Here is a 23,974-nt window from a genome sequence, read left to right on the forward strand (position 1 = left end):
GACAGCCCAGTGTCAGCCGCATGTGCGAAGAAGACCAGAGCTCAGGTCTCCTAGCCTGGCCTGTTTTCCCCTCCTCGCCACAAGTGCAAGAGCTTCACTTAGGCCACTTCTTATCCTGCCCAGGCCTACCTGACAGTCTCCGACTCTCCCTGAAACTCGCTGTCTTTGTGGCCTGCCTCTTTCCTCTATCTGGGGGAGTCCATCTGAAGTCTAACCTGTCTGCCGTCCTGGGTCAGTCACCCACGCACAGGCTCAGCACTCAGCCAGGTTGCTATTGCTTCAGTGGTCTCTGGGGTGTCACCCTCTTGCTGCACAGGAAGGAGGCAGAGCTGCTTCCCGCCTCTCCAACCAACTGGCAACAGTTATCAGCCCCCCCCCGCTAGAGCCGGGGTCAGGGAAGAGGCAGCAATGGGCCCAGGATAAGAGTCATGCAGTGAGGTATGGTGCTCCAGCCTAGTGACTCTGGGGTTATCCCTTAACAGAAGGCCCTGTTGGCCCAGAGGCAGAGGCACAGGCCAGCATTGATTAGGAGGACAATTTATTCAAGGCACAGTCATACATTAATAACAAGAAGGTTCGGCATTCTGGCACATTCCTTTAGTGGTAGTGGCCATGGTTAGTCCACACCGCTCCAGGGCCCCCAGAGGGTACAATGCTGCTGATAGGCACTTTGCTTCCAGACGCAGCTTAGGGACAGGCAGGCAGGGGTGAGGCTGCTCCAAGCCCTGTAAGAGTCAGTTCTGAAAGGCTCTGTGTCACCTGGGTCCCCTGGGGGGGCATCTCTCTCCAGAAGAGATCAAAGCAGAGGGTGAGTTAGGGTGGCACGATGAACAATGGGCTGGTACAGCAGGTGCTGAGGAGGCCCGGAAGTAGTCTGCATGTGCAAGATGAAGGGGCCTGGGCCCTGGTGGCCTTGCAAAGCCAAGGTCCAGCCAGGCGGGCAGCCCCTACAAGAGCAGAGTGGAGTCTATCACTGCCCAACACTTGTATCAGAGCCCGGCTGCATCTGACCCAAATTCAGAGGACGGAACCCTCCAGCCATCCTGCTCTGTTGTCTGTAGGACTCCTCGTACCTGATGCATCCATGGGTCGCCGTGGATGGGGGTAGGAGGGAGGGCCAGCAGGAACAGACAGGGCTGCAGGGATCTGGGGCAGGCGCCAGCAAGCGATGCCCAGAGCAAAGGCCCTGGTCTAGGTTCTGGTTGCACTCCAAATCACTCCATACCAAATACACACTGTGCCGGTTGGACTGTCACTCCCCACTAGGGGCAGAGCTGGATGTTGGACCTCATCACTCTGCTATGAGAAAGTTCTTTCCCTGGTTGATGAAATCCCAGGGGTGAAGGCCTGGAGTGTATAAGGGCCTGGCTGTACATAATTCCCCCGTTATTCCAAGCTTGACAAGGAATGGAGGTAACCTCTCCCAGCTAACACAAGCTCTCAACAAAGATCACCGCGCTAATGTTTGGGTCCAAGTCCTGGGGTGTGGCACTACTTGCCCCCTGAGCAACTTTTTCTGCCCTGGAGTACAGCTTGGAACTGCGGGGCTGGGGGTGGGGTGCGGGTGGTGACAGCGCTGGAGCAGAGGCGGGGCCAACTGATCTGTGTTCCGGGGGGAGCCATGTGCCTGGGTGGAGACACCGAGGTGGAATGAGGATGGACCCACCTGCCCTTTCTCTAATGGGCAGCAAAGAGAGACCCAGATGTCTGGGGAGGAGCTTCAGAGGCTCAAGGGTCTATAGACCCCTTGGTTCACGTGGTCAGGCTTCGTGGCAGTACAGATAATGCCCTGTCCTAAGAGGCAGAAGCTGGAGCACCTCAGAAAGAGGCAGAGCTGCTGATCGCTGGCATTGCCGAGGCTTGCTCCTCCAGTCGGAGGCAGATCTGGTAAAGCAGCTTGCCCACTAGGAGGGTTTTCCCATGGGGGATGCAGCCATCACTCCTCCTCTACCTAATGCTGGCAGGACTGGGGTGACGGCACGGTGTGAAGCATCTGTAACGTCCTAGCTAGTGCCACACTGGAGGCCAGGCAGGGCAGACCGAGAGAGGAGGAGGGGTCCTTGTGAGGGCGGGAGGCGGCCAGTGCCTTCAGTTTGCGGCCTGAGCTGTCACCAGTCTTGACCACACTGGGCACAGCACTCAGACACACGGGGCAGAGGATGTTCTTGGTGACCGCCTGTAGGCTTTGGGGATCTTTTAATTTATCCTTAGGGCTTAGAAAGGTGTGTCTGATCTCCATGGCCCAATTTTGGAGAGAAGGCCTTGTTTCCTGGACTCTATGCCCTCCTACACACACACACACAGACACACACAGACACACACAAACACACACACACACACACAGACACACACAGACACACACACACACACACACACACCCTTGAATCAACCAGCAAGGATTAGCCATGGTTTCCTTCACCACATGCATGTAGGTCCCCCTTTAATGAGCTTAAGTCACTGTCCCAGTAACTACCCTTATAAGTAGACAGCAGGGCAAAGCAACAGGGAACATCCAATCTCTTCCCAGGGTTGTCCCAGTGGCCCCTTGCTCAGGGGGTGAGGTACAGTTTCTATATGCTCTGCAGGGAAACCTGTGATGAAGCAGCCACCTGGACCTTGTCCTCAAGGCCCAGTACACATACCTTTGTCTGCTCAGACTGCAGTGGAGGACCGGGGTCTGAAGCGACCATCCTCGATGGGCAGCTGGAGTGGGGTGTAGAAGCCCCTAGAAAGCTTTCAGGGGGCTTCTCCCTACCTCATCCCTTAGACATACTTGCACCAGCTGGACCCCAGCAAAACACATAGCATCCCGTCTCTTGCGTTCCGGATTTCAGCCACCACTCTTAGAAACATGGTGTGTGCCTCCTCCACCCCATCCTGGGGTCCTCAGATTTGCCCAGCATCCTGCCCTTTCCAGCAGGCCCGGCTCTTCACATGACCACAGGGTGGCAGATGTCTCCATTAGGAGCTTTTCAAAGTCTATGGAAGGGAGTTCCTTCCTGTCTCCCCCCACCAGGCTCTCCCCTGGCCCTCCTGACTGGAGTCCTAATCAGTGGCTCTGGCCCTCCAGTTCCAGCCCTTCCTGGAACCGAGCTGAGTCCAGCTCCCTCGCAAAGCCCCTCAGACCGCTCTCTTCTTCTCCCTCTTCTGGCTGGCTGTTGATGGTGCCATAGGTGTGCCGGGCTGGGGAGGAGGCGGGGGTCAGGTTCAACTCCGGCTCCTGTAGCACGGTGGCCACGTACAGCTGCTCGGGACAGAGAGGGGAAGACGAGGAGGCATGGTCACATTGGAGCAAGGTTTGGGGAACACCCTCTCTCCTCACACCCCACCCAGTCACCTCTGCCCCTCCACGTCCTGGGTCCTCTCTGGCCCACTCCCCAGCGGCCTTGTCCTTCCTCTGCCTTGGTGCTTGTCATTCAGCGAGCTCCTAGAGACAAGCCTGTTCACTGCCTTGGAGTTGCCAGGGTTAGTTTAGTGTCAGGGTTGCTAATGCCTCATCTACAGGATGTGTCCCACACATAGTTGTTCCCACTCAGGCTGAGTCCGGAGGGGTTGGGGTCGGGGATGGCCTGGGATCCCCCAGAACTGGAGACACCTTCCTGTATCAGTTAGTATGTTTTGCTGTAATGTGTCACAGGTTCAAAACTGAGGGTGGTAGCTGGCTCCTGTCAGCTAAGGGCTGGTTTCAGGAATGCCCAGGAAGAGGGCAGATTGGAGACACAGGAAGTACCAGGGGAAGGGGCAGTCTGTCACCTCTTGCAGTGGCTTTCAATCTACTCCCTACTTTGAAAGCGGTTACTTATGGGATAGAAAGAAACCTTTCCATCCTCCAATATAAACAAACAGCCCCAGTTGGTGAGGGGAACAGTTCTGGAAAGTATCTAGACACATGCATATTGCCAAAGTGCATGCCATAGACATTTTGACTATAAGGAAGGAAATGGCAGCAGAACGGTGGAAAAACCCGACATCATAACCAATAGTCTCATTAGCGCCACTAGCAGGAACGAATGGGACCTTACAGGTCTCCAGGGTGAAGCATTGTGCTTCCAGGAATACATGCTAGCCCCTGCGTTTGATTTGAGCCTCTCAAGCCTCCAGCTTTCAGGGAGTAGGGGAGGGAGGGGAACCTGCTGGGGGATATCGGGAAGATGAGCCGGAGAAATCCAGGAGGTGGGGAAATTCTGCAGCATGGGCTTGGTCTTTTCAAGTCCCAATCTAGTATAGATCTAACTAAACTGGTTCTGGGTTTGAACCAGTTATAAAAGATGGGTAATAGGGGCTATTTGAATATGGGTAGGCAAAGAGGTCAAAATTCATCTATGCAGCAACATACTGACAGTTACACAGGTTATCAAACTGTATGGACAGTAGAATCACATTTTAGCAAAAGACCATATATACACATAGAAGTCCACATGTGCATATAGGCATAAGATACTTTGGAAGAGATGCGCGCATCCGTAGATACCCTGAAGAATGTACACCAGTATCTCAGTGACCATCCCTGGGTGGTGGGAATATAAACTTTTTATTTCCTTATTTTGCTCCTCTGGTTTTCATCCCCACAGTTGCCTACCATGTTCATATACCACTGTCGGAAACGTAAGGGATTTTTAAGAGCTTAAGCCAGGCACGGCAGCACGCGCCTGTGTAGTCCCTGATACTCTGGAAGCTGAAGAGGGAGAGTCACTCGAACCTGAAGGTCGAGATCAGGTTGCTCACATGGAAACCCTGTCTCAAAAAATAAATACATGCATAAATAGTAAGTTCTTTCATTCTTTCTTTTTAAAGCACAGATTGTATAGTCATATGGACCTGGTTCAAACTCCGTGTGGCCACATCCTTGCTCAGCACACTAGGGCGGATTAGTGGATCTCCTGCGGTGGGAGCATGACTAAGCAGGATGCTCAGACTCCCACACAGCAAAATGGTAATAATTAATTAAGTTTGGGGGATTAAAACCCCTGGCCATGGGAGCTTATTATCCCAGAGAGAAAACAGCAAGTCTTCAAGCTCTTTATATTTCCCCCTGCTAACAGCGAGAACGCTCCTATTGGCCAGAGAAAGTCATCCCTGGTTGGTTCTTGGTCTCTTCACTGCTTCCTCTCAAGAGACAGTTTGTCACTGACTGTAGGGTTTGGCTTGTTTTTTCCCCTCAGGTTGGGCCAACCAGGGGTCTGACCATGCCCGTGCACATGGCCAGGTGTGTCTGCCTATGTTGATGGACTTTGACCCAACTCTGCCATCACTTAAAAAAGAAGAAAAGTCTCCTGTGGGCCCTGCCCTGTTTATCCATGCTGAACACTGTCTTCTGTTTTCCCCACAGGCTCCAGATCGTCTCTTCTGGCTTTTGCCCAGGCTCTTCCTCTTCCTCCAAAGCTCTTCCCACACCCTGCTTCACCTGGCAACCTTTCCTCCCATTCCTCCAGTTGTATGACATGGTCCCTTCTCAGGGAGGCTTCCCCTCAGTGCCCAGGCCTGCTGGTACCCTTCTTCAGTGCTCGTTGGAGGCACCTAACACTGAGGTATGCAGGACCCTGTGCCCAGCTCCGTACTTGCATAGATGACTCATAAACACTTGTGGTAGGGATGAGGGCGAGGGCTCCTGCCACCCAGGCAAGTCAAGGGGCATGGGCGCCTCTGCCCAGTCCACTGATCTCAGACTCAGTCCAACCTCGGCTCTTGGCAGGCTGGCGGGCTCATCGGTCCGGTGCTGCCCCTGCCTTACCATTCACTGGGTCCGTCAATAGCTCCCTGCAGCTCTGTCTGCACCGCTCTGGCCAACACCTGTGCCCTGGAGGCAGCCTTGGGTCCTGAGGCCCAGCACGCCCCTGCGTCTACACGATTGAGGAGTCTGAGAGCTGGGTCTCCCTGATCGAGTGCGTCCTGTGTCCTCTATGGGTTTCTCCTCTCAGGGTGACTTCTATTGTCTGTGCCAGAGCTGGATCTTCTCACCCCGCTCCTCAGCCAGGGCCACGGAAGCACTTGGACCTGGGCCAAGTCCTGCCGAGTCAGAAGACGGAGCCCAGGGGTCCCGGCTCCTCCCCAGTACCCAAGGTAGGCACTAAACACTGGTGCCCCCCCACATCGTGAGCTTGAGCCACCCTTGCAAGGCCCCGCCCTCTTGGCTTGTCCCAGGGTGGAGGCAGAAACTCACAAGGGAGGTGGGTGTGGAGGTCGTGCTGCTTGGCTCCACATCAAACACAGTCTCAGTTTCTTCCTCAGGCTGCATAGAAAAAAGGGTGGTACCTCACAGGATGGGGCTGCACCTGCCCCTCCCACCCTCCATCCATCTGGACCTCTGGCTTGCCACCTGGACCTTCAACTTTTTCTTTCTTCTCTCTCTGTCTCTCTCCTCTGTCTCTGTCTCTCTCTGTCTCTGTCTCTCTCCTCTGTCTCTCTCTGTCTCTCTGTCTCTGTCTCTCTCCTCTGTCTCTCTCTGTCTCTCTGTCTCTGTCTCACTCTCTGTCTCTGTGTCTCTGTCTCTGTGTCTTTCTCTGTCTCTCTCTCTGTGTCTCTGTCTGTCTCTCCCTCCCTCCTGCCCTCCCTCTCCCTCTCTTCCTTCCCCTTTTCTTTCTTTCTTTCTTCTTTTTCTTTCTTTCTTCTCTTTCTTTCTTCCTTCCTTCCTTTCTTTCTTTCTTCCTTCCTTCCTTTCTTTCTTTCTTTCTTTCTTTCTTTCTTTCTTTCTTTCTTTCTTTCTTTCTTATTATTCAAGACAGGCTTTCTCTGTGTAGCTCTTGCTGTCCTGGAACTCACTCTGTATACCAGGCTGGCCTCTGCCTCCCCAGTGCTGAGATTAAAAGCAGATACCACCACCACCCAGCTAACTCTTTTTCTTTCTAGACCCTCAGATCAGCAGGCAGGGCAGAAGCCCAGAAGAAATATGGAAATAAATGATTGGGATGCCAAGAATCCCTTTTGGAATGTTCTGTTCCCAAAACCATAAAGGGGGAAATAATCATAGTTGGAGTGGGGTTTCTGCTCTGACTGTTCTTTGTCTAGGGACCCTCAGTCAACCTTACCTAGGTTCCCTACCACCTTCTTTCTCTAGGGTGGCACAAGTGCAAACAGATCTGGTGACATCATAGTATTAGAGCCTGTGTGTGTGTGGTGTGTGTGTGTGTGTGTGTGTGTGTGTTGGAGGAAAATACATCATGGGCCTACTCTAGCCTGTATTCCGGTTAGCAATAGTGGTGGGTGCTCATGCTCCAACTGAGTCCCAGATACAAATAGAGGGAGCAAGAAGAAATGCTTCCAGAAGGTTCCCTCTGCAGGGTTCTGTGCTTCAGCTCGGTTTTCTTTTCTTAATATACATCGTTCAGAAAGGAAACCTTTCACTGTTATAAACAACCAGTTACTGTAAGCAGAAAGTCAACTGGAAGTATGTAATCATGAAGAGCAAGAATTATGTTTCATCTGTTGGAAATCATCCCGGTGTCCCAGCATTGATGTTCACTCTGGGAAATGCTGACGCAGATACTGGGCATTGCTGGCAGGGCTCTGAGATGGTGTGGATCACTCTTGTCTCCAGGGCCTAATGATTAGACTTGGTACCCTTGTCAAATTTCCAGGGTACACTAGGGACACCTCTGCACAGACAGCCTCCAGTCCTCTAGCCTGGGCTCCCTTCACCACCATCCCGTTTCTCTCAGCCTCTCCTTCCTTCCCGCTCTCTGAGCCCTTGCAATGATGCTGACAGTGGCTTGACCAGACTCATGTGGTGGGACAGCCAGGCCAGCAGCAGCAGCCTGTTATTTGGAAGAGGTGATGGGGTGGGGGGCAGTGTCTTTGGATGGCCACCCTGAGCTAGTAGTGCATGTGAGCCCAGAAACCCTGGTCTAAGGGAAAGGCCCACCCAAACTCTGTCCTATTGTGTTCTGGGTGCCTTGACCAGGGTATCTGAGAGCTATGTCCTCGGGATCCGAAGAATCAGTGGCATGAAGGACAAGCTGACTACTTACCTCATACTTACGGGCAATCCGCAGCTTCCCCAGAAAAATCCCAGAAAAGGCGATTATCACACAGACGATGAGGGATGACAGGGAGAAGAAAGTGAAGGTGTGGAGGGTACCTGCCGGGGAGAGGACAGACCGTGGGCATGGAGCTTAGTGCTGGAATCAGGGTGGAAACAACAGCTGGGCTCCACAGAAGCCGGGGACCACCCGATTCAGAGCCTCCACAGGACCGCCGAGCTAGGGCAGAGAAACCCCAGCACAATGCTCCCCCCAAGAAGTGGGCTCAGTGAGCATGACATGATAAGGCCATCCCTCTGTTCTATTCGGCCAGCTTAGAATGTGGCTTATTATGGATTCTATGGAGAACAGAACTTGGATGAACTCAAATTACCCCACACCAATGTTCATTAAACAAGTCTTGATCTGCCAACTCCCTGTGTCCATGGTCTCTCCAAAGTATATTTGAGTTACAAGTTCTGCCACTGCCCCCCCCTAGTCTCTGACCTTCCCTTGTCCCCGCAGACCCCATGCCACCCGGCATTCAAAAGCCATTCACATATTTCATGTGTGAATATTTGATCTCCTTAATGGCAGCAGATTTTTTAACAAGGTCAGTATGGGAAGTCAACTCTCCAGTCTCGAGTGATTGCCAAATGGATCTTACTGGTGCATGGCTATGCAAAGGCAGAACGTGGTAAACGACCTCCACACCCAGCCTCAGTGGGGTAACAGAAGCTGCAGCCTTGACTACAGCTGGCACAAGGCTGCGTTCAAACCCAATCTTAATACATGAAGCCATTTGGGATGTAGTGTGCGGATGAAAACTTAAGATTGCGAGTTATAGTGCAGATGGTCATGGTTTTATAAACTAGCACACACCCTCATTTTGCTCCCTCCCCTGAGCAAATGCCTAGCCAGAGTCTGGGAATAAGAAAAACCAGGCTCTAGAAGGGATTGTGGGTAACAGATTTTGGTCTTTGTATTTTTGCTTGTTTTTTTGTTTTTACTGTCTTTGATATTTAGAGAAAGGCAGTGATGGGAAAAAATGCCTTCCAGGTGGCAGGGCAAACCAGACAGGATGGGAAATGGATGTTGACACATGTGGCATGAGTGTAATCAGGGTGTTGTTCTAACGGAGAGTAAGAAAACACACCACAGTATGTCATCACAGGAGGCGAAGTCAGCGGAACTGAGAAGTCTAGTGACATGGGTGACCCAGACAGGAAGAAGCTAAGATCCCCAGTCTGTGGCCCCTGGGATTTCTGTGACAGTGCTCCCCAGGGAAGGAGAAGCACCTTTGTGTAGTCAAAGGGCAAGGAAAGGCTAGGCACCACTGCAGATTCGGATTCCCTTTCCAGGTTCTGGCAAGCCCACAGTGGCAGGTATCTCACAGGCTCCCAGAGGAAATATCATGGGAACAGAGTCCCAAAAGCTGCTGTTCTATTTTCTGTCAATCTACATTTAAAATGAAGGAATGTGGCATTTCTTACTCAGAGCCAAATACGCATCATTTGGACTTTGTCTCAAAGTCCTGCCAAGACTAAAGCACGCAGTGTGGCCCAGAGTACTCTCTGGACTTGGCTAAGTCCCATGAGCGATGTTCTGTTCACCCTGAGCTCTCTTCTTCTACCAGAGACGGTCTCAAGGGACCCACAGGGCAAAGGTCAGGCAGAGGTGGGACCCTGGAGCAGGCTGCTCACCCACCTGCTCTCAGGATGGAGAAAAACAGCATCCAGAAGAGCCCCAAGAGTGGTGCGAAGATGGCTTGGTAGACGGCGGCCATGTGGATCTGCTGGTTCAGCTTGGTGGGCGCGTACGAGTAGTACATGTTATAGCGGTCTGTGAGGTGCTTCATGCACAGATACAGCAGCCCTGGGGACCAGAAGACAGAGACACACTCACTGTTGCTCTAATGAACAGGGCAGATCTGTGCTGCCCTCAGATGCCCATGGATTTGAAAGGCCAGACTCGGGGCTGACAGGGCATCGAGAGTCAAGGATGGGCTGTGGGATACCTACAGGGATGACTTCTGTGGCCTCTAGAACTGGTTGTGCCAGCTTGGTGATGTCATTCATTCACGCATGCGTTCAACCAACACCCCTTGTTAGCAGCCATCCAATCAGTTCCACGGTCTAGCCCTGTCCCTGCCACCCCCCTGCCACAGGCTGTCCCAGATCTCCTCATGCTCTGACATGGATCCTGATGCCATTGAGTTTGGTTCCTCCTCCCACTTCAGAGTGTGTAGCCCTGGGGGTAACTTGTAGATGACTCACCAAAAGGGACAATTATAGGGCAAGTGATGCTATATGCCATCACCACGCTGAAGACGTTCAGCATCCATGCATACTCTCTCCCGAACTGGAAGTCCATGGCCTGGTTCTACGGCAGAAGGCAGGGGTCACCCTCAGGTTGCCCAGCTCCCTTGTCTTGGATGCTTCTGGGATTCCTCTAGGGAGCTGGCTGGCAGCTCAGTCCTAGAGGCAACATTTCTCCCCTCGTTGGAGTCCAAGAAACAGTTATCCATGGTCACAGTCTTTCATCGTGGGTCCCGGTGCCCCTAGCAGACCCCTTCTTCTCCCTCCCAGAAGAAGCTGAGCATTGGGTTCAGAGAAGGGGTGGCCCTTACCTTTCTGATGTGGACTCTCTCTGGCTCTGATTTGGAAAAGAAGAGGCGGGTACAATACGTGCAGAGTGACCCCAGGCGCATCAGCTCCATGCCCGTGCCTAGCAGAGCAGCTGTGATCACGTAGTTGACAAAGAACGCCCCATTGTCTGGGAGGAAGACGCACCTAGGCAGGGGGGATTGGAAGGAGGGAGGCAGAGGAAGGACAGGATAAAGGAAGAGATGTTGGGGAGAGGAAAAGAGAAACAGTACAGAGAGTGGAGGACACAGAGAAGAATAAAATCCATTAATGGCCACTCTACGTAATGGCATTTTTATCAATGACTGGCCACATGTATGATGGTAATCTGTAAGGCTACATGCACCAGTGAAGTAGCAGGCATTTTATTCTGTGCAAGTACACTTAGAAGTGCAGTTCTCCTGCACACAAATGGATGTAAGCACATAGACTCCAGGAACCCGATTTAACAAGCAGCCCCTTTGGGCAGATGTATGGATGGACTACATAAAATATGGTTTAGAATGGACCTGTCAGGTGTCTGACCTCCTGTCAGGCTCTGAATTCTGAAGATAAATGGCCTTAGAGGAGAAAAGATGACACCTTTTAAGTTTGTTTGTTTGATTATTTATTGAGACAGGGTTTGTTTTTGTTATTTTTAATTATGTGTATGTGCTTGTGTATGGATATGTGCACATGAGCACGGGTGCCCACAGAGGCCAGCTGCACGGGATCCTCCTGGAGCTGGAGTCACTTGTGAGCCACCTGGAATGGGTGCTTGGAACCAAACTCAGGTCCTCTGCAAGAGCAGTACATGATCTTAACAGCTGAGTCATCACAGCTGACATCTTTTTATATGACTTATGCAAAACAATAGTAGGTGTTAAATACACTGAAAGCTACAATGAGTAAAATTCTCTTCTCTATAGGGCACACATCTTTAGTCCCAGTACTTGGGAGGCAGAGGCAGACAGATCTCTGTGTGTTCAAGGCCAGTTTGGTCTACATAGTGAGTTCCAGGACAGCCAGAGCTACATAGTGAGACCCTGTCTTGAAAAACAAAACAAAACAAAACAAAAACCTGAAGTGGACTTGACATGGCTAGCTAGCTTCCACTGGGAATCATTCAGTTGCTATGTCTTTAGTGCTCAAAACACGTGGGTTGCAAAGAACACAGTTCTACATTGAAATAGAGAATCAATACATTTTAAAGGCCAGGATGATAGCTAATCAGAAGAGTGATTGCTATGCAAGCACAAACATCTTAGTTTGATGTCTAACATTCACAAAACAAACAGAAATGTGTGGGGCGTGGCTTGCAATCCCCCTCCCTGCCCAGTCAACCTAATCAGTGGCCTCCAGGTCCCTGTGAGAGACCCTGCTAGGAAAAAAATGTTGGTGGTTCCAGGGAATTGACACCCAAGGTTGACTCTGGCTTTCACATGCGTGCGCACACACATGCACACCCTCACACACTTTTTTTTGTGTAGAAGGAGACACTGGCATTTCTCAGTGTCTCCTACACAATCATGTTAATGTTCTTGAAGAGAGAACTTCCAGCCTCTGGTCACCTTTCAGAACTCCTTCAAAAGCTGTCTTAAGGGCTGAAGCTAGCTCAGTGGTGGAACATTTGTCTAGCAAGCACAAGACCCAATATGTGCTTCCCATAGGAAGCTGAGGCAGGAGAATCTTGAGTTGAGTAGGATTGATGTCTGAAAACAACACTATTCGTATTCCTTCTTCACAGTACTGAAGTCGGCTCACAGTCTCTGCTGTTTTATAAGTGAAGTGTACTGAAGGTGAACCCATTCACCGAAGGAAGGATAACATTCTGTGATTTCAATGTCAGTTTAATTGTAGAAAACTTGGACTATTCTGGTCATTGCCTCAACAAGCAAGCCATGGAAAGGTGAAGGTCATTTGCATTGTGTCATTGAAAACTGCCGTTTTCAAATACTGTAACCATGCAAAAAAAAATATATGATAGGCCATATTCTAAACATAATGCACATCATAGATCTTGTCTCCCGCAATTTTAATGTTCTCACTCCAGTAATTAATCAGCCTTCACATTAATGTCTTTAACATCAACAAACAAATGTAACTTCACGTTGTTTCTATTTAAAAAGTATTATCTTATTGATGGGTTAATGAAGATTGCCACAAAACTGTAAAACATTTTGAAAATTGTATATATTTTATCTTATTTCATTTTATATCAAAAAGGTGGGCATATGTGTGTTGTTGTGGAACATAATTTCAAGGTGTATTACATTTGTTTATACTACAGAACATTTGCTTAATGATGCAAAGATGTGCTGCATTCTTTTTTTAAATTTTTTTATTATTTTAATTTTAAATAGCTTGTTTCACATGTCAATCCCAGTTCCCTCTCCCTCCCCTGATGTGCTGTATTCTTTTATTTTGCATTTGTTAACTCTATGAAGCTGTCATACTTCACCTGTCTAAAACACCTGATTGTTCTAATAAAGAGCTGAACAGCCAATAGCAAGGCAGGAGAAAGGATAGGTGGGGATGCCAGGCAGAGAGAATAAATAGAAGAAAAAGAGATTGAGGAAAGAGAAAGAGGAGAAGAGGATGACTCCAGGGGTCAGCCACCCAGCCACCAAGCTACTCAGCAAGCCACAGAGAAAGAAGTAAAGAAAGGTATACAGAATTAGAGAAAGGTAAAAGCCCAGAGGAAAAGGCCAGAGTGGTTAATTAAAAAAAAAAACTAGCTAGAAACAAGCCAAAATAAGGCCAGACATTCTTTTTTTGTTGTTGTTGTTGTTGTTGTTTAGCTTTTTGAGACAGGGTTTCTCTGTATTGTTTTGGAGACTGTCCTGTAATTCGCTCTGTAGACCAGGCTGGCCTCGAACTCACAGAGATCCGACTGCCTCTGCCTCCCGAGTGCTGGGATTAAAGGCATGCGCTACCAATGCCCGGCCAAGGCCAGACATTCTTAAATAAGAATAAGACTCCGCCATGTGTGATTTATTTTGGAGCTGGGTGGTGGACTCTCCAAAGAACAAAGAGTCAAAAAAAGTAAAATAAAGCAACCAACAACAGTGTGTGCCCAAGTGTGGGAGGCCAGAAAGGGGTATTGGACTCCCTGGAGTTGGGGTTACAGGCAGCTTTGAGCCACCTCGTGGGTGCTGGGAATTGAACTCTTCCTTTTCTAGAACACTATTCACTCTTGACCACTGAGCCATCTCCCTTGCCTCTGGTAACAGAGCGATCCATGTATTTTACACACTTACATACACTGCCCAGCGTGGTGAAAACTGGAGATCAGCTCTGTGGACTGTACCAACTTGAGGTTCCTGGTTCTTTCTTGTATTACACCATATTCATGAAAATGTTATCAGTGAGGAAAACTATTTGAGGACACATGGGATCCCCATCTCATACACTTTCGTGGTAGCTTCTTATGAAACTCCAGTGATTCCAGGAAGTGGTCCCTGAGCTTTACCAGATTGTCAAAGGGGACCATAGCAGAGGACAATCTTCTAGGGATGCTTCTACCTGCATCTGTCTACTCCTGGGTACCACTGATGCAGGGATGGGCGAGGGAAGGATACACACATCTACCCCAGTGCAGAGAAACAGAAAACCCCATGCACACCCAAGAATACTCACTGGAACCTGATGGTTGCATGTTCAAGATAGTAGATGTCAAAGAGCCAGCGCAAGAACACATTCAAACTAGAATGAAGAACAAAACTCGACCTTCAGTTATAGGGTTCATGTGCTACAGCCTAGAGCTCAATTCCTAGCCTAAATCCTTCCTACTTTCCATTCTGCCTCGCCAATCCCCTGAGTCCCTGACTTAATGCTTGCTGGCCAGTCATCCTGCCCTCTTCCTTTTGAACACCAAGCCATCTGCGTCCCTTGCTGTTGGCCATACAGCTCAAGGCCACTTTATGCAACAGGTCTTTGCTAACTATCTCTCTCCAAGTGCTCTCTCCCCCCACCTCTCTCTCTCTCACACACACACACCCACTCCCATTGACAGGGACGCCTTGTCTTCTGAGCTGAGGCAGAGTTCAGGGCTGACACTCTACAGTTTTCATGATACCTGGCTCAAGCTACGCCTGTGACAGGCATGGAACTGTCATTCGAGGAGGCCTGCACTATCTGAAAGGAGGCTTCAGTTCTAGGCTGAGCCTGGCTGGCCCAGGGGTGATAACTGAGAGTGAGGTACCTGGTCAGTCCCATGGAGGGCAGAATGACCACCATGAACACTAGGAAGATGTAGCATTTGTGCATTATGATGATATTCTGACTTGACCTGCAAGGAGATGAAGAGAAACATTTATCAGTGTGTGAAACAGAGTAATATCAAAGATCTGCGCTGGATATGGTGGCACACGTCTTTAATCCTAGCACCGGGAGGCAGGGGCTGGTGGATCTCAGAGTTCAAGGCCAATCTGGTCTTCAGAGCAAGTTCCAGTACAGCCAGGGCTATGTATGGAGACGGACCCTGTCTCAACAAAACCAAACAAAGCAGAAAAACAAAACAATCAAAGACCTAACTACGTAAGACAGTGAGCAGGAGAGGGAGAGGAAAACCAGCTGACTGGACAGGGCAGTTGCTCTGTAGTTCAGCCCAATGCTCTTCTCACAGAGCACTGTGAGCTGTACTGTATCTGGGAACAGCAGGAATGGACAGTGCGATCAACTAGTAATGTCTTTCCTGGGCATAGGAAGGAGACAAAAGGCATGCCATATATTTGACATCTCTGTATCAAAGACACATTACCAACGAAGTTCAGCAATTTATGTGATCCATGTCCTTGACTATAAGGGTTTCTATTAGGTAACCCATGGCTTACCACCTGGTAGAGTGGCAGGAATTTTGGAAGTGGAAGCCCACTTTTGAGATCCAGACATTAAGCCATACGGCTAATATAATCTACCTAGTTACCTTCCACCATGGAAGTATTAGCATTAATAAATAGAAAATCTCTTGAATTTGGCAACGTTGGTTCTGTATGAGCTAATCATGCTCAACGTCATTGAGAGCCAGGACTCCTGCTGTGGCCTTGGCTGCTTACCTGAGACTCTGAGGATAGAGCTTCTGAATCACAGCATTTGTGCCTACAGCTCTATCCCCACTGTGTAGGTTGGAGGCAGAGAGGGCAGCCTCAGCAGCGCTTGGTTTGGGCCTCCCTCTCTTTAGATAGCAACCCTTAATCAACAGATCCAAGGCCAGAGGCCAGGCGACAACCCAAGACCTCTGGTCTTCTGAGATGGTTTCAAATACCAAAACCATTCCATGCCAGTTTTCAGCTTTAGGCTAGATGAAAGGACCAAGTGCCAGGCTGGTCAGAAAGAGGAAGAGGCCGGGGTCAAGGGCCATCTGGGGAAGGAGAGGAGCCCCCAGCTCACCTGGTCCAGTGGGCTTCTAGGAAGGCGGAGAAGTAGACCATCAGAGGCATTATCACCGTGAAGGCCCAGAGCAGGACAGAGGGAAAGAACTGGGTCACAATTGGGCTCTGGAGGGGGAGCAGGGAGGGCAGGAGAGGCATCAGCACAAGAAGTTCCTTCCCCTTGCAGGCTGCCCTGGATCTCCCCAACCATGCCTCTCCACCTTCAGCCCCGTCAAGAACAAGTGCGCTTTCCCTGAGGCTACAGAATAGACCTGATCTTTCTTTAGTGCCTTCCTGGCCAGAAGTCCACCTGCTGGAGGAGGCAGAGGCTCACACCTCAAGGTCAAGTAAGTCCACAAGGGGCTTCTATGCTTGGGTCATGGGAGAGACAATCTGGGGTTTCTTTAGTGACTTTACCCTACTGCTAGGGGCAGCTGTTGGGACTCATGTTTCAGGACTCAGGGATAACACTGCCTGAACTATGATGTGTGATGTGGGGGCAGCATGGGAAGGGTCAGGAAGGAAGAAGGCCTATGGGAACAGAGAGGTTTGCGGCATGCATATGGCCTGTGCCTCTTGAGACAGACACAAAAGTGGTATGGCTATACATGTACCTGCATATGCGCAAGTGTGTGTGTGTGTGTGTGTGTGTGTGTGTCTATGCTCTGTATATGTCTGTGTACTTGTGTGCATGTGAGTGTCTATACATGTGTCTCTGTGTGTGTGCATATGTGTGTCTGTATATATGTCTGTGTATGTGTGTATAATAGATGTGCATGTGAGGGTTTGTGTGTGTGGTGGGGTGGGGTGGGTATGTTTTACTGGGAATAGAGAAAGGGTGCTATGGGTGGAGAAGGTTTCTGGCTCATCAGAACAGCATGAAGGGCACAGCATTTGAAGAACCGGGCCAGTGTTCCTTGATGCTGCCTTCTAAGTGGAGGGCAGGCTCTAAGGGGAGGAAGAGCTTTGATGGGGCCAAGGCTGCAGGCATGGGGGTGGGGAGAAGGCAGACTCAATGCTAAGGTCTTGCTTTCTTTCCAAAGGCTGTGTTGGGACTCATCTTACTCTTCCTTACCCTCTGCTCTTACCAGGAGCCAAGGAAGCCTGCTGAGAACACAGCTGCTAATGCCTGCTGTACCCTATAGTCCCCCAACTGGCTTAGCGTGACTCAATCCATCAGTACCCTTAAAGCCCGCATTCACTGGACTACCATCCTTGGACTCACCCCAGAACCCACCTACAGCTCCTCTACTCTCCTTTCCTCTCCAGCCTGTCCCCAAGAGGGGCAACAGCCCCACATCTATCCTATTTAGAACTCAGGACACTCTGCCCTACCCATGACACCACTGGACCTCCATCATGCTGTTGCTATAAAAGTTCTAGAACCCTGTCCCAGGAGCCCCAGGCCTAGCCTGAGCAGAGGAGGCACCTGCAAATTCTCGATGGGGCGGGTGACATTGTACATGTCGATGGTGTTGATGATGATGGCGGGCGTGGTGAGGAAGAAGAAGAGGATGAAGAGGAAGGTGTTGATTGCGATAAAGCGAGTCCACCATTGGAAACGGCGGGTGGACAGGTGCTTCCTGGAAAAGGAGGGAGAAGAGAGACACACTCAGGCCAAGGTCTCAGTCCAGTGAGTGAGTGAGAGAGAGAGAGAGAGAGAGAGAGAGAGAGAGAGAGAGAGAGAGAGAGAGAGAGAGAGAGAGAGAGAGAGAGAGAACAATACTTTTTCTGTCCTGGTCCTATGTGCAGTGGCCTCTGGGATTTCTCTTTAGGGTCACCATTTGTAAAGGCCCAGAATATGTCTCAAAGTGCTAGTGAGAAGCCACAGTGAAAACGTTCCCCAATGTTGGTCCCTTCCGTGGTAAAGGTGAGCGTGTGGTAGGTAGGGTTATGACACTCAAGGAAGCACACAGCAGAGCCCAGCGGGAGCTGGGTTTGGACAGCTCTGAGTCTAGTCCCCACGGATTCTCTGTCAGGCAATGAAGTAGAGAGAACAGGCCCTGTCCTGTAGCTGTCTTCAATCCCAGAGACAGAGTGAAGGACACTGAGGAGGCTTACCAGATGATGTCTTTGGGGTGAGGGGCATTAGCGACCCTCCATTGGTAGTTTTTGACGATGGTCGTTACTGAGGACTGCTTGGGGTGCATACCACACTGGATGTACTTGTAATCTTCACGGATGCTGCGGAGATGAAACAGAGAGGAGACGTAGGTCTGGGGTAGGGAGAGGAACACTTCAGAGAATCACATCCCGGGGTCCCAGTGCCACCACGACAGTCCCTACCAGCGGGGCTACTCCACTTCTTGGGAATTCTCAAAGCCTTTGCCAAGTGTCCCAGGACCTTAGAAATGGACAGTTCCTACTGCACAGCAGCTGGGGGAGAGGCTATTGGAAGTGTCTAGACTACCCAGTGAGAGTAGCAGGCCCCAGGGTCCTCAGCTCCTGGCCCCATTAGCAGCAGTAGCAATGTGCAGATGAGCTCGTCCTTTAAAGTCATAGGAAGGAATTAACTTCAACTCAGATCAGCATCAGTGACCCCAGGCTCCAGGGTTCTTCCCGTGGCCCTGAACATATGCTTTCTGGTGAGGAGCAGAATCTCAGTTGCACGGGTTTCTAAATTGAGATGCAGTTGGAGAGGGTACACACTGGTGTCAAAGCCTGGTCTTTGACCTGCTGACGCATTCTGCTGTAATGAAGATTCAGATCTCTGCCATCTGGTGAAGTTTTAAGAAATGAAAAATCTTGCCTTATCTAGGGGTACTGCTTTATACAAAACACAAATACACATACACACAAATAGTAATGATAACAATAATATTCTATATGTCCTTTGTCAACTCACTGGGGAGTGAAAAGAGCAGAAATCAGCAGCCAAATTAGACATGTAAGAAGTCTGAGAGGCCAGGCGTAGTGGTGCCTCAGCACTCAAGAGGCAAGAGACAGGTAGATCCCTGAGTTCAAATCCAGCCTGGTCTACAGAGGAAATTCCAGCACAGCCAGAGATACACAGAGAAACTTTGTCTCAAAAAACCGAAACAACGAAAAAGAAAGGCAGGCAGGAAGGGAAGAGGAAGCAAAGAGGAAATAGTTGTTGTTGCTGCTGTCTGAGGGGACGGAGAGATAGCCCAATGATTAAGAACACTGGCTGCTCTTCCAGAGGACTTGGGTTCAATTCCCAGCACCCACATGGCTGCTCACAACTCCAGTCCCAGAAGATCTGACGCCCTCTGCTGGTCACCCTGAGTGCCAGGCATGCAACTGGTACACAGACATACATGCAGGCAAAACATCCACACACATAATATAAAATAAAACCTTTTAAAAAAGAGGTTTGGGCGTTTAAGTGCACTATTATTTGTGACTAACATCTAGGCGGTGTACTCCTTTGTAGCGTTGGTGGAAGAAGGCACCCTCCATGGTGCCCACCAGGGGTTCCCACCGGGGAAAAGAGGGCCCCACAATCCTTTTGAGACCAGTTCTGGGGTTCCCATACATTTAGTTCTCTGCTAAAAGAATCCTTCTAGGACATTCTAAATGGAATGAAATTAATTCCTCCTTGAGAGGAGATTATTAAAGGCTGGGACTGGAGAAAAAGGGAAGGCTCTGGGCAAGCCTACAGCAGACAGGAAGGAAGGTCAAAATGGCCTTTTCTCCCTTGGCTTTCTCACTGGTAGTAGGTGGGGGGTGATGTGTATGGAATGGGAGGAAATGGCTACCATCCTTGGCAAGAGATCACAGCCTATGCGGACAGTAGGAAGCATTCCCGGAGAGCAGTTGAGGCTCACCAGAGAACAGGTACAGCCATGGGACAGCAACAGAAAGGGACAGCAACATGGCAGCTCCCAGAAGGGGGAAGAGAGAGCAGCCAGGGGCAGATATCTGGAGGCAGGCTTGATCCTCTGCCCCTTAAGCTGGGCGGGGATAAGAGAGTGGCGTCTGGCTGAGAAACAGAGCCCATAGGGATGGGAGGCTCAGAGCTGCCTGCAGTTCCCGCCTCTTGCATCATCTAGACTATCCAAGTTGGAACTCTGGTCGTCTGAGACTCATGACACCCGGCACCCACCGTTTCACTGTCTTGGCATCCTGGAAGGTGACAAAGACCAGGTCAAGCCGCTTCAGCCGGACGCGATTGAGCTCTGCATTGAATTCGTCAGTCAGCTGCTCTTCCAGCTCACTGTAATACTGCTCCGCATCTACCTGGGGCAGGAGGAGGCCCTCAGAGCTGGAGAGGCCAGGGCCAGCGAGGCCTGGCATGGCCCCAGGGCTCTCAAATACAGCCAGAAGCCCTTCACCCCTGGAACAGCTACACACTGACTCTTCACTTCGCCTCTTGCCCTTAGATCTGGGGACATCGAGGGACAGCGTGGTTAGTGGATATTTCAGACCCAAGTGAACTTCAGGGGTTGGGCATTCTTCTTATGGTCTAACCGACCTCCGGGTCCATGTGCCTGAGACCCCTCTAGCCATAGAGGTCAGGGGACAAGGTGGATTCTATTTTTCCAACTGTTTCTGTCCTGGTGACTTTGGAAGCCTGAGGCATGGCCACCTACTGCAGGCTACCATGCTTTCTCCGGTCTATCTGTCCAGGATCAGAAGGCAGACAAGAGCAAGCCTCTGTGATCGCCCTATAAGGGAACCCAAGAAAGGCTTTTGCTCCTCTTTATATCTGCAAGGATACAGGGTTTAGGCGAGAGAGAGTGGGGAGCCAGGTTCTGGACCACCAGGCTAGACCTGGATGGGCCCTGGAGATGGGGACTTAGGCAAGGGACCAGCCTGGAGCCCAGCCTCCCACCCTTTCCTTGGTCTTCCCATCACCCTGGTCAGTTACCTCCTTGAAGCAGGTCCAGCACTTGCAGAAACACAAACGGGAGCAGGGGTGAATCTTGATCATCACCTTCCCGGTCTTCTTAGCCTTGGCCGTGTAGTAGAGTCGGCCCCGCATGGCATGGCGCCTGGCAGCAGTGGGCAATGAGGGAAATCTCTCTGGTCGGTGACCGACAGAGGAAGTGCCATCCTTTCCTTACCCCTCACCCCAGTGGCCAGCAGGCCCCTCCATGATCTTACCTTTGATCATCCAAGTCAATGAGGTTCCTGACATCATAACAGAAGTGGACTCGGGTCACCATACACCCAGGATAGGCCTCCCTGCAGTCACAAACACGGATGCTGAACCAGCCTGTGGAGCTGGGTTGAGCAACCTCACTCCCTAATTAGTGTCACAGCCCACGGGGATGGGAGATTCTACTGCCTGTGGTTCCTGCCTCTCAGAATGACATCTATTCTTGCCCCTAAGGCTGAGCTACCATTGGGGTTTAGACCCAGTCATCTGAGACTCGAAGCGATTCAGAACAGGGTATGGCAGTGCTCCAAACACCAGGGGGCTCGGAAGAAGCTGCTTTTGAGTGATAAGGAGCAGCATCGCTAGGTCCAGGGTTTGGAGACTGAGATGGTTGGGAAGCAGGGTCTCCCTGGGATGAGTAGCTGAAGCCACAAGAAAAAGTTAAGTGGCCCCTTTTGCCTCTCACCTATGTCATACAAGGGCCTCTAGAACCCTGCTGCAGCCTTGGTGGCCCTCTCCATTCTAAATAGTTGATCCCGAACTGAGTCCAGAGAGGACCACCACCAGGAATGTCTCTAGCCCTGGAATTCTGTGCCAACTCACATTCCTATGAGAACCCAGGAGGAGATGCTGGGAGGAGGAGATGCTGGGAGGAGGAGATGCTGGGAGGAGGAGGACATGCTCGACAAAGCCCATGCTCCCACTTACTGGAAGTGCTTGCTGATGATCTCTGGGTCCTGGATGTCAGTGGGTACATAGGTGATCATCAGTGTCCTCGTGATCTGGAGTTGGGGGAGAGGAGGCTGTGCTTCTGCAAGAATGCTGGCTACATGAGTCCTTAGTGGCCCAGAGCCCCGGGAGAGCAAGCCTTCTGCCCCCACTAGGCCACCTGCTTCCTAGAGCCTCCCTGCTAAGCAATTGCTGGCCAGCATCCTGTAGCCAAAATCAGCAAACCAGGCCGTGGTTAGTCTCTGTGCTCCAGCTGGGAACTCCTGCCAGACGGGTGAGCTCAGGAAGGGAGAACCAGAGCCTAGGTAAAGGACCACATCTCCCCTTCTAGGAAAGATCACTTGTGTCCGCTTGTGGATGGCGCACCCCCACAGTGACTTTCCGTCTCACCGAACTGCCTACATTTCTAGTGTAAGACCTCGTGTTGCTGGAGCAATCCCTAGTAATCTAGGGGGGCCTGGACCTGGGCCTGGAGCAAGTGCATTGGTCTCAATCTGGGATGTGTCCCAGAGGCCCGGCTGATAAACAGCTACAGCCACGGGGAAAAAGATGAAGACTTTGAGAGGAGCGTTAGTGAGTGTCTTAGACGGCTGGCAGGGTGCCCTCACAGGGTACGCCAAGCCCTCCTCTTCCTCTCTGGTTCCCTGCCACTTTGAGGTGAGTAACCTTCTCCTGCCACCTGCTTCTGCTGTGATGCGTGTCTCACCACAGGCCCCAAAGCAACGGAGCCTACCACGTATGGACTAAGACCGAAGCTGTGAGGCAAAACAACCCTTCCCTCTTTTTCGGTTGATTCCCTCAGGAGCATTGCTACAGTAACAGTAAGTTATCCAACATAGCAAGGCTGAGGAGGCACTGGGGTGTCTTGCCCAAACTTCCTATCTTACTCTGCAGCTGGATAACATCCTCCTGATGCATCCCTTTCAAGATGACGGCCTGACAAACTACCTCGAGGGATGAGTACCCCAGCCTCAGCAATGAGCAAACCTGAAGCGGCCGGGTGTCCAGTCTCTGCACCTGGCTGACTGGAGAGCTTGGGGTGGCAACTTTGGGGCGCGTGATCTACACTCCCGGGTAGGTTAATGTGATTCTGTCCTAGAACGGGTAGACTCAAAGGAGTAGAACCCACTCTCCTGTGCTCATGCCCATGGGTGCCTTTCCCCGCAGAGCACAAATAACCCAAAGGACATACCCTTTTCTGGGTCCTCACCCAAGCAGCTGCCCACCTGTGACCCCTCAGCATTGAGGTCTGTACAGCAGAGGTTGTGGTCTACCTCAGCCCTGAGATTGCCTGAGTGGGCTTTCTTAGCCTTGAAGGTATGTCTGGGTCAAGAGATGAAGATTTGGGCTGGGGAGATGGACTTGCTGCCCAAACATGAGGACCTGAGTTCAGATTCCGAGCTTCCATGTAAAAAGCCAGGTGTGGCTAAGCCTGACTGTAACCTCAGCACTGCGGGAGTCAGAGACAGAAGGCTCCCTGGGGCTTGCTGGCAGCTAACCTTACTCTAGGTTCAGTGAGACCTTGTCCCAACAGAATAAGGTGGAGAATAACAGAGTAGGACACCTGATGTTCTGTTTTGGATTTCATGTGAGTAAACATACATACGAGCGTGTACGTGTGTGTATTCACGCGTGTGCACACGCGCGAGCGCACACACACACACACACACAGAAAAACAAAGAAGCAATAAAAAAGAGACACCAAGTCCCCAAGTGAAGCCCTCAGCCAGGGAGTTGGACAAAGGTGGGAATTATTCCCAACTGCCCACACCCCAGGCTGGGAATATTCTAGGACACACAGTCTAACCCGGTTTCCAGAGTTCCCAGGGCAGAAGAGACAGAACACGGGAGGCAACCCCGAACAGCTACTTACCATCCTGTGTGAGGGCGAGTGTGAGGGGCTTTCACGGCTTAGCAAGTGGGGGGGGATACTAGGCCAGGGGAGGTAGAGGGAAGGACATGCGGGGGTTGGGCAAACAAGGACTTGCTCCTGCTGGAGGGAGACGCCCTCCCTCAGGGAGAGCCAGGATGGCACATTTGTGAAGCTGGGGAGAGGGTCCTGCACATAACTCACCTTGCGGTTCTTCTTGGGCACAAACCCCAAGCAGTGATGGCCCATGAGGGCAAAGTTGATGAGGAAGTACAAGAACGCGAAGAGGCTGTGCAGCCACAGGAACTTACTCCTGCAGGCGGGGGCGGGGCACAAGAGTCACGCTGCTGCAGGCCTCTGGA

The 23,974-nt window shown here is 50.9% G+C and overlaps 1 protein-coding gene across 5 annotated transcripts in view; it reads right to left on the reverse strand.

Annotated features, from left to right (window-relative positions):
* Window positions 1-521: 521 nt before the first annotated feature.
* Tmem63c (transmembrane protein 63C) overlaps window positions 522-23,974 on the reverse strand; it is a 105,040-nt gene continuing 81,587 nt past the window's right edge. For 3 of the 5 annotated variants that reach the window (XM_040742700.1, XM_040742702.1, XM_005084001.4), the window contains exons 9-24: window positions 23,817-23,925; window positions 21,722-21,795; window positions 21,019-21,099; window positions 20,783-20,906; window positions 20,018-20,151; window positions 18,013-18,135; window positions 17,381-17,534; window positions 15,971-16,077; window positions 14,784-14,870; window positions 14,219-14,284; window positions 10,585-10,747; window positions 10,232-10,337; window positions 9,663-9,830; window positions 7,965-8,074; window positions 6,161-6,229; window positions 522-3,244 (exon numbers count right to left, since the gene is read on the reverse strand). In XM_040742700.1, the coding sequence (XP_040598634.1) occupies window positions 3,050-3,244; window positions 6,161-6,229; window positions 7,965-8,074; window positions 9,663-9,830; window positions 10,232-10,337; window positions 10,585-10,747; window positions 14,219-14,284; window positions 14,784-14,870; window positions 15,971-16,077; window positions 17,381-17,534; window positions 18,013-18,135; window positions 20,018-20,151; window positions 20,783-20,906; window positions 21,019-21,099; window positions 21,722-21,795; window positions 23,817-23,925 (1,870 nt within the window). In that variant the 3' untranslated portion in view covers window positions 522-3,049. Of the gene's footprint in view, window positions 3,245-4,512; window positions 4,735-5,731; window positions 5,995-6,160; window positions 6,230-7,964; window positions 8,075-9,662; window positions 9,831-10,231; window positions 10,338-10,584; window positions 10,748-14,218; window positions 14,285-14,783; window positions 14,871-15,970; window positions 16,078-17,380; window positions 17,535-18,012; window positions 18,136-20,017; window positions 20,152-20,782; window positions 20,907-21,018; window positions 21,100-21,721; window positions 21,796-23,816; window positions 23,926-23,974 lie in introns of those variants that run through there. The other 2 variants (XR_005876202.1, XM_040742701.1) reach the window with 2 other exon arrangements.

The sequence above is a fragment of the Mesocricetus auratus genome, unplaced genomic scaffold, assembly GCF_017639785.1.
Source record: "Mesocricetus auratus isolate SY011 unplaced genomic scaffold, BCM_Maur_2.0 Super-Scaffold_15014, whole genome shotgun sequence".
Classification (NCBI taxonomy): domain Eukaryota; kingdom Metazoa; phylum Chordata; class Mammalia; order Rodentia; family Cricetidae; genus Mesocricetus; species Mesocricetus auratus.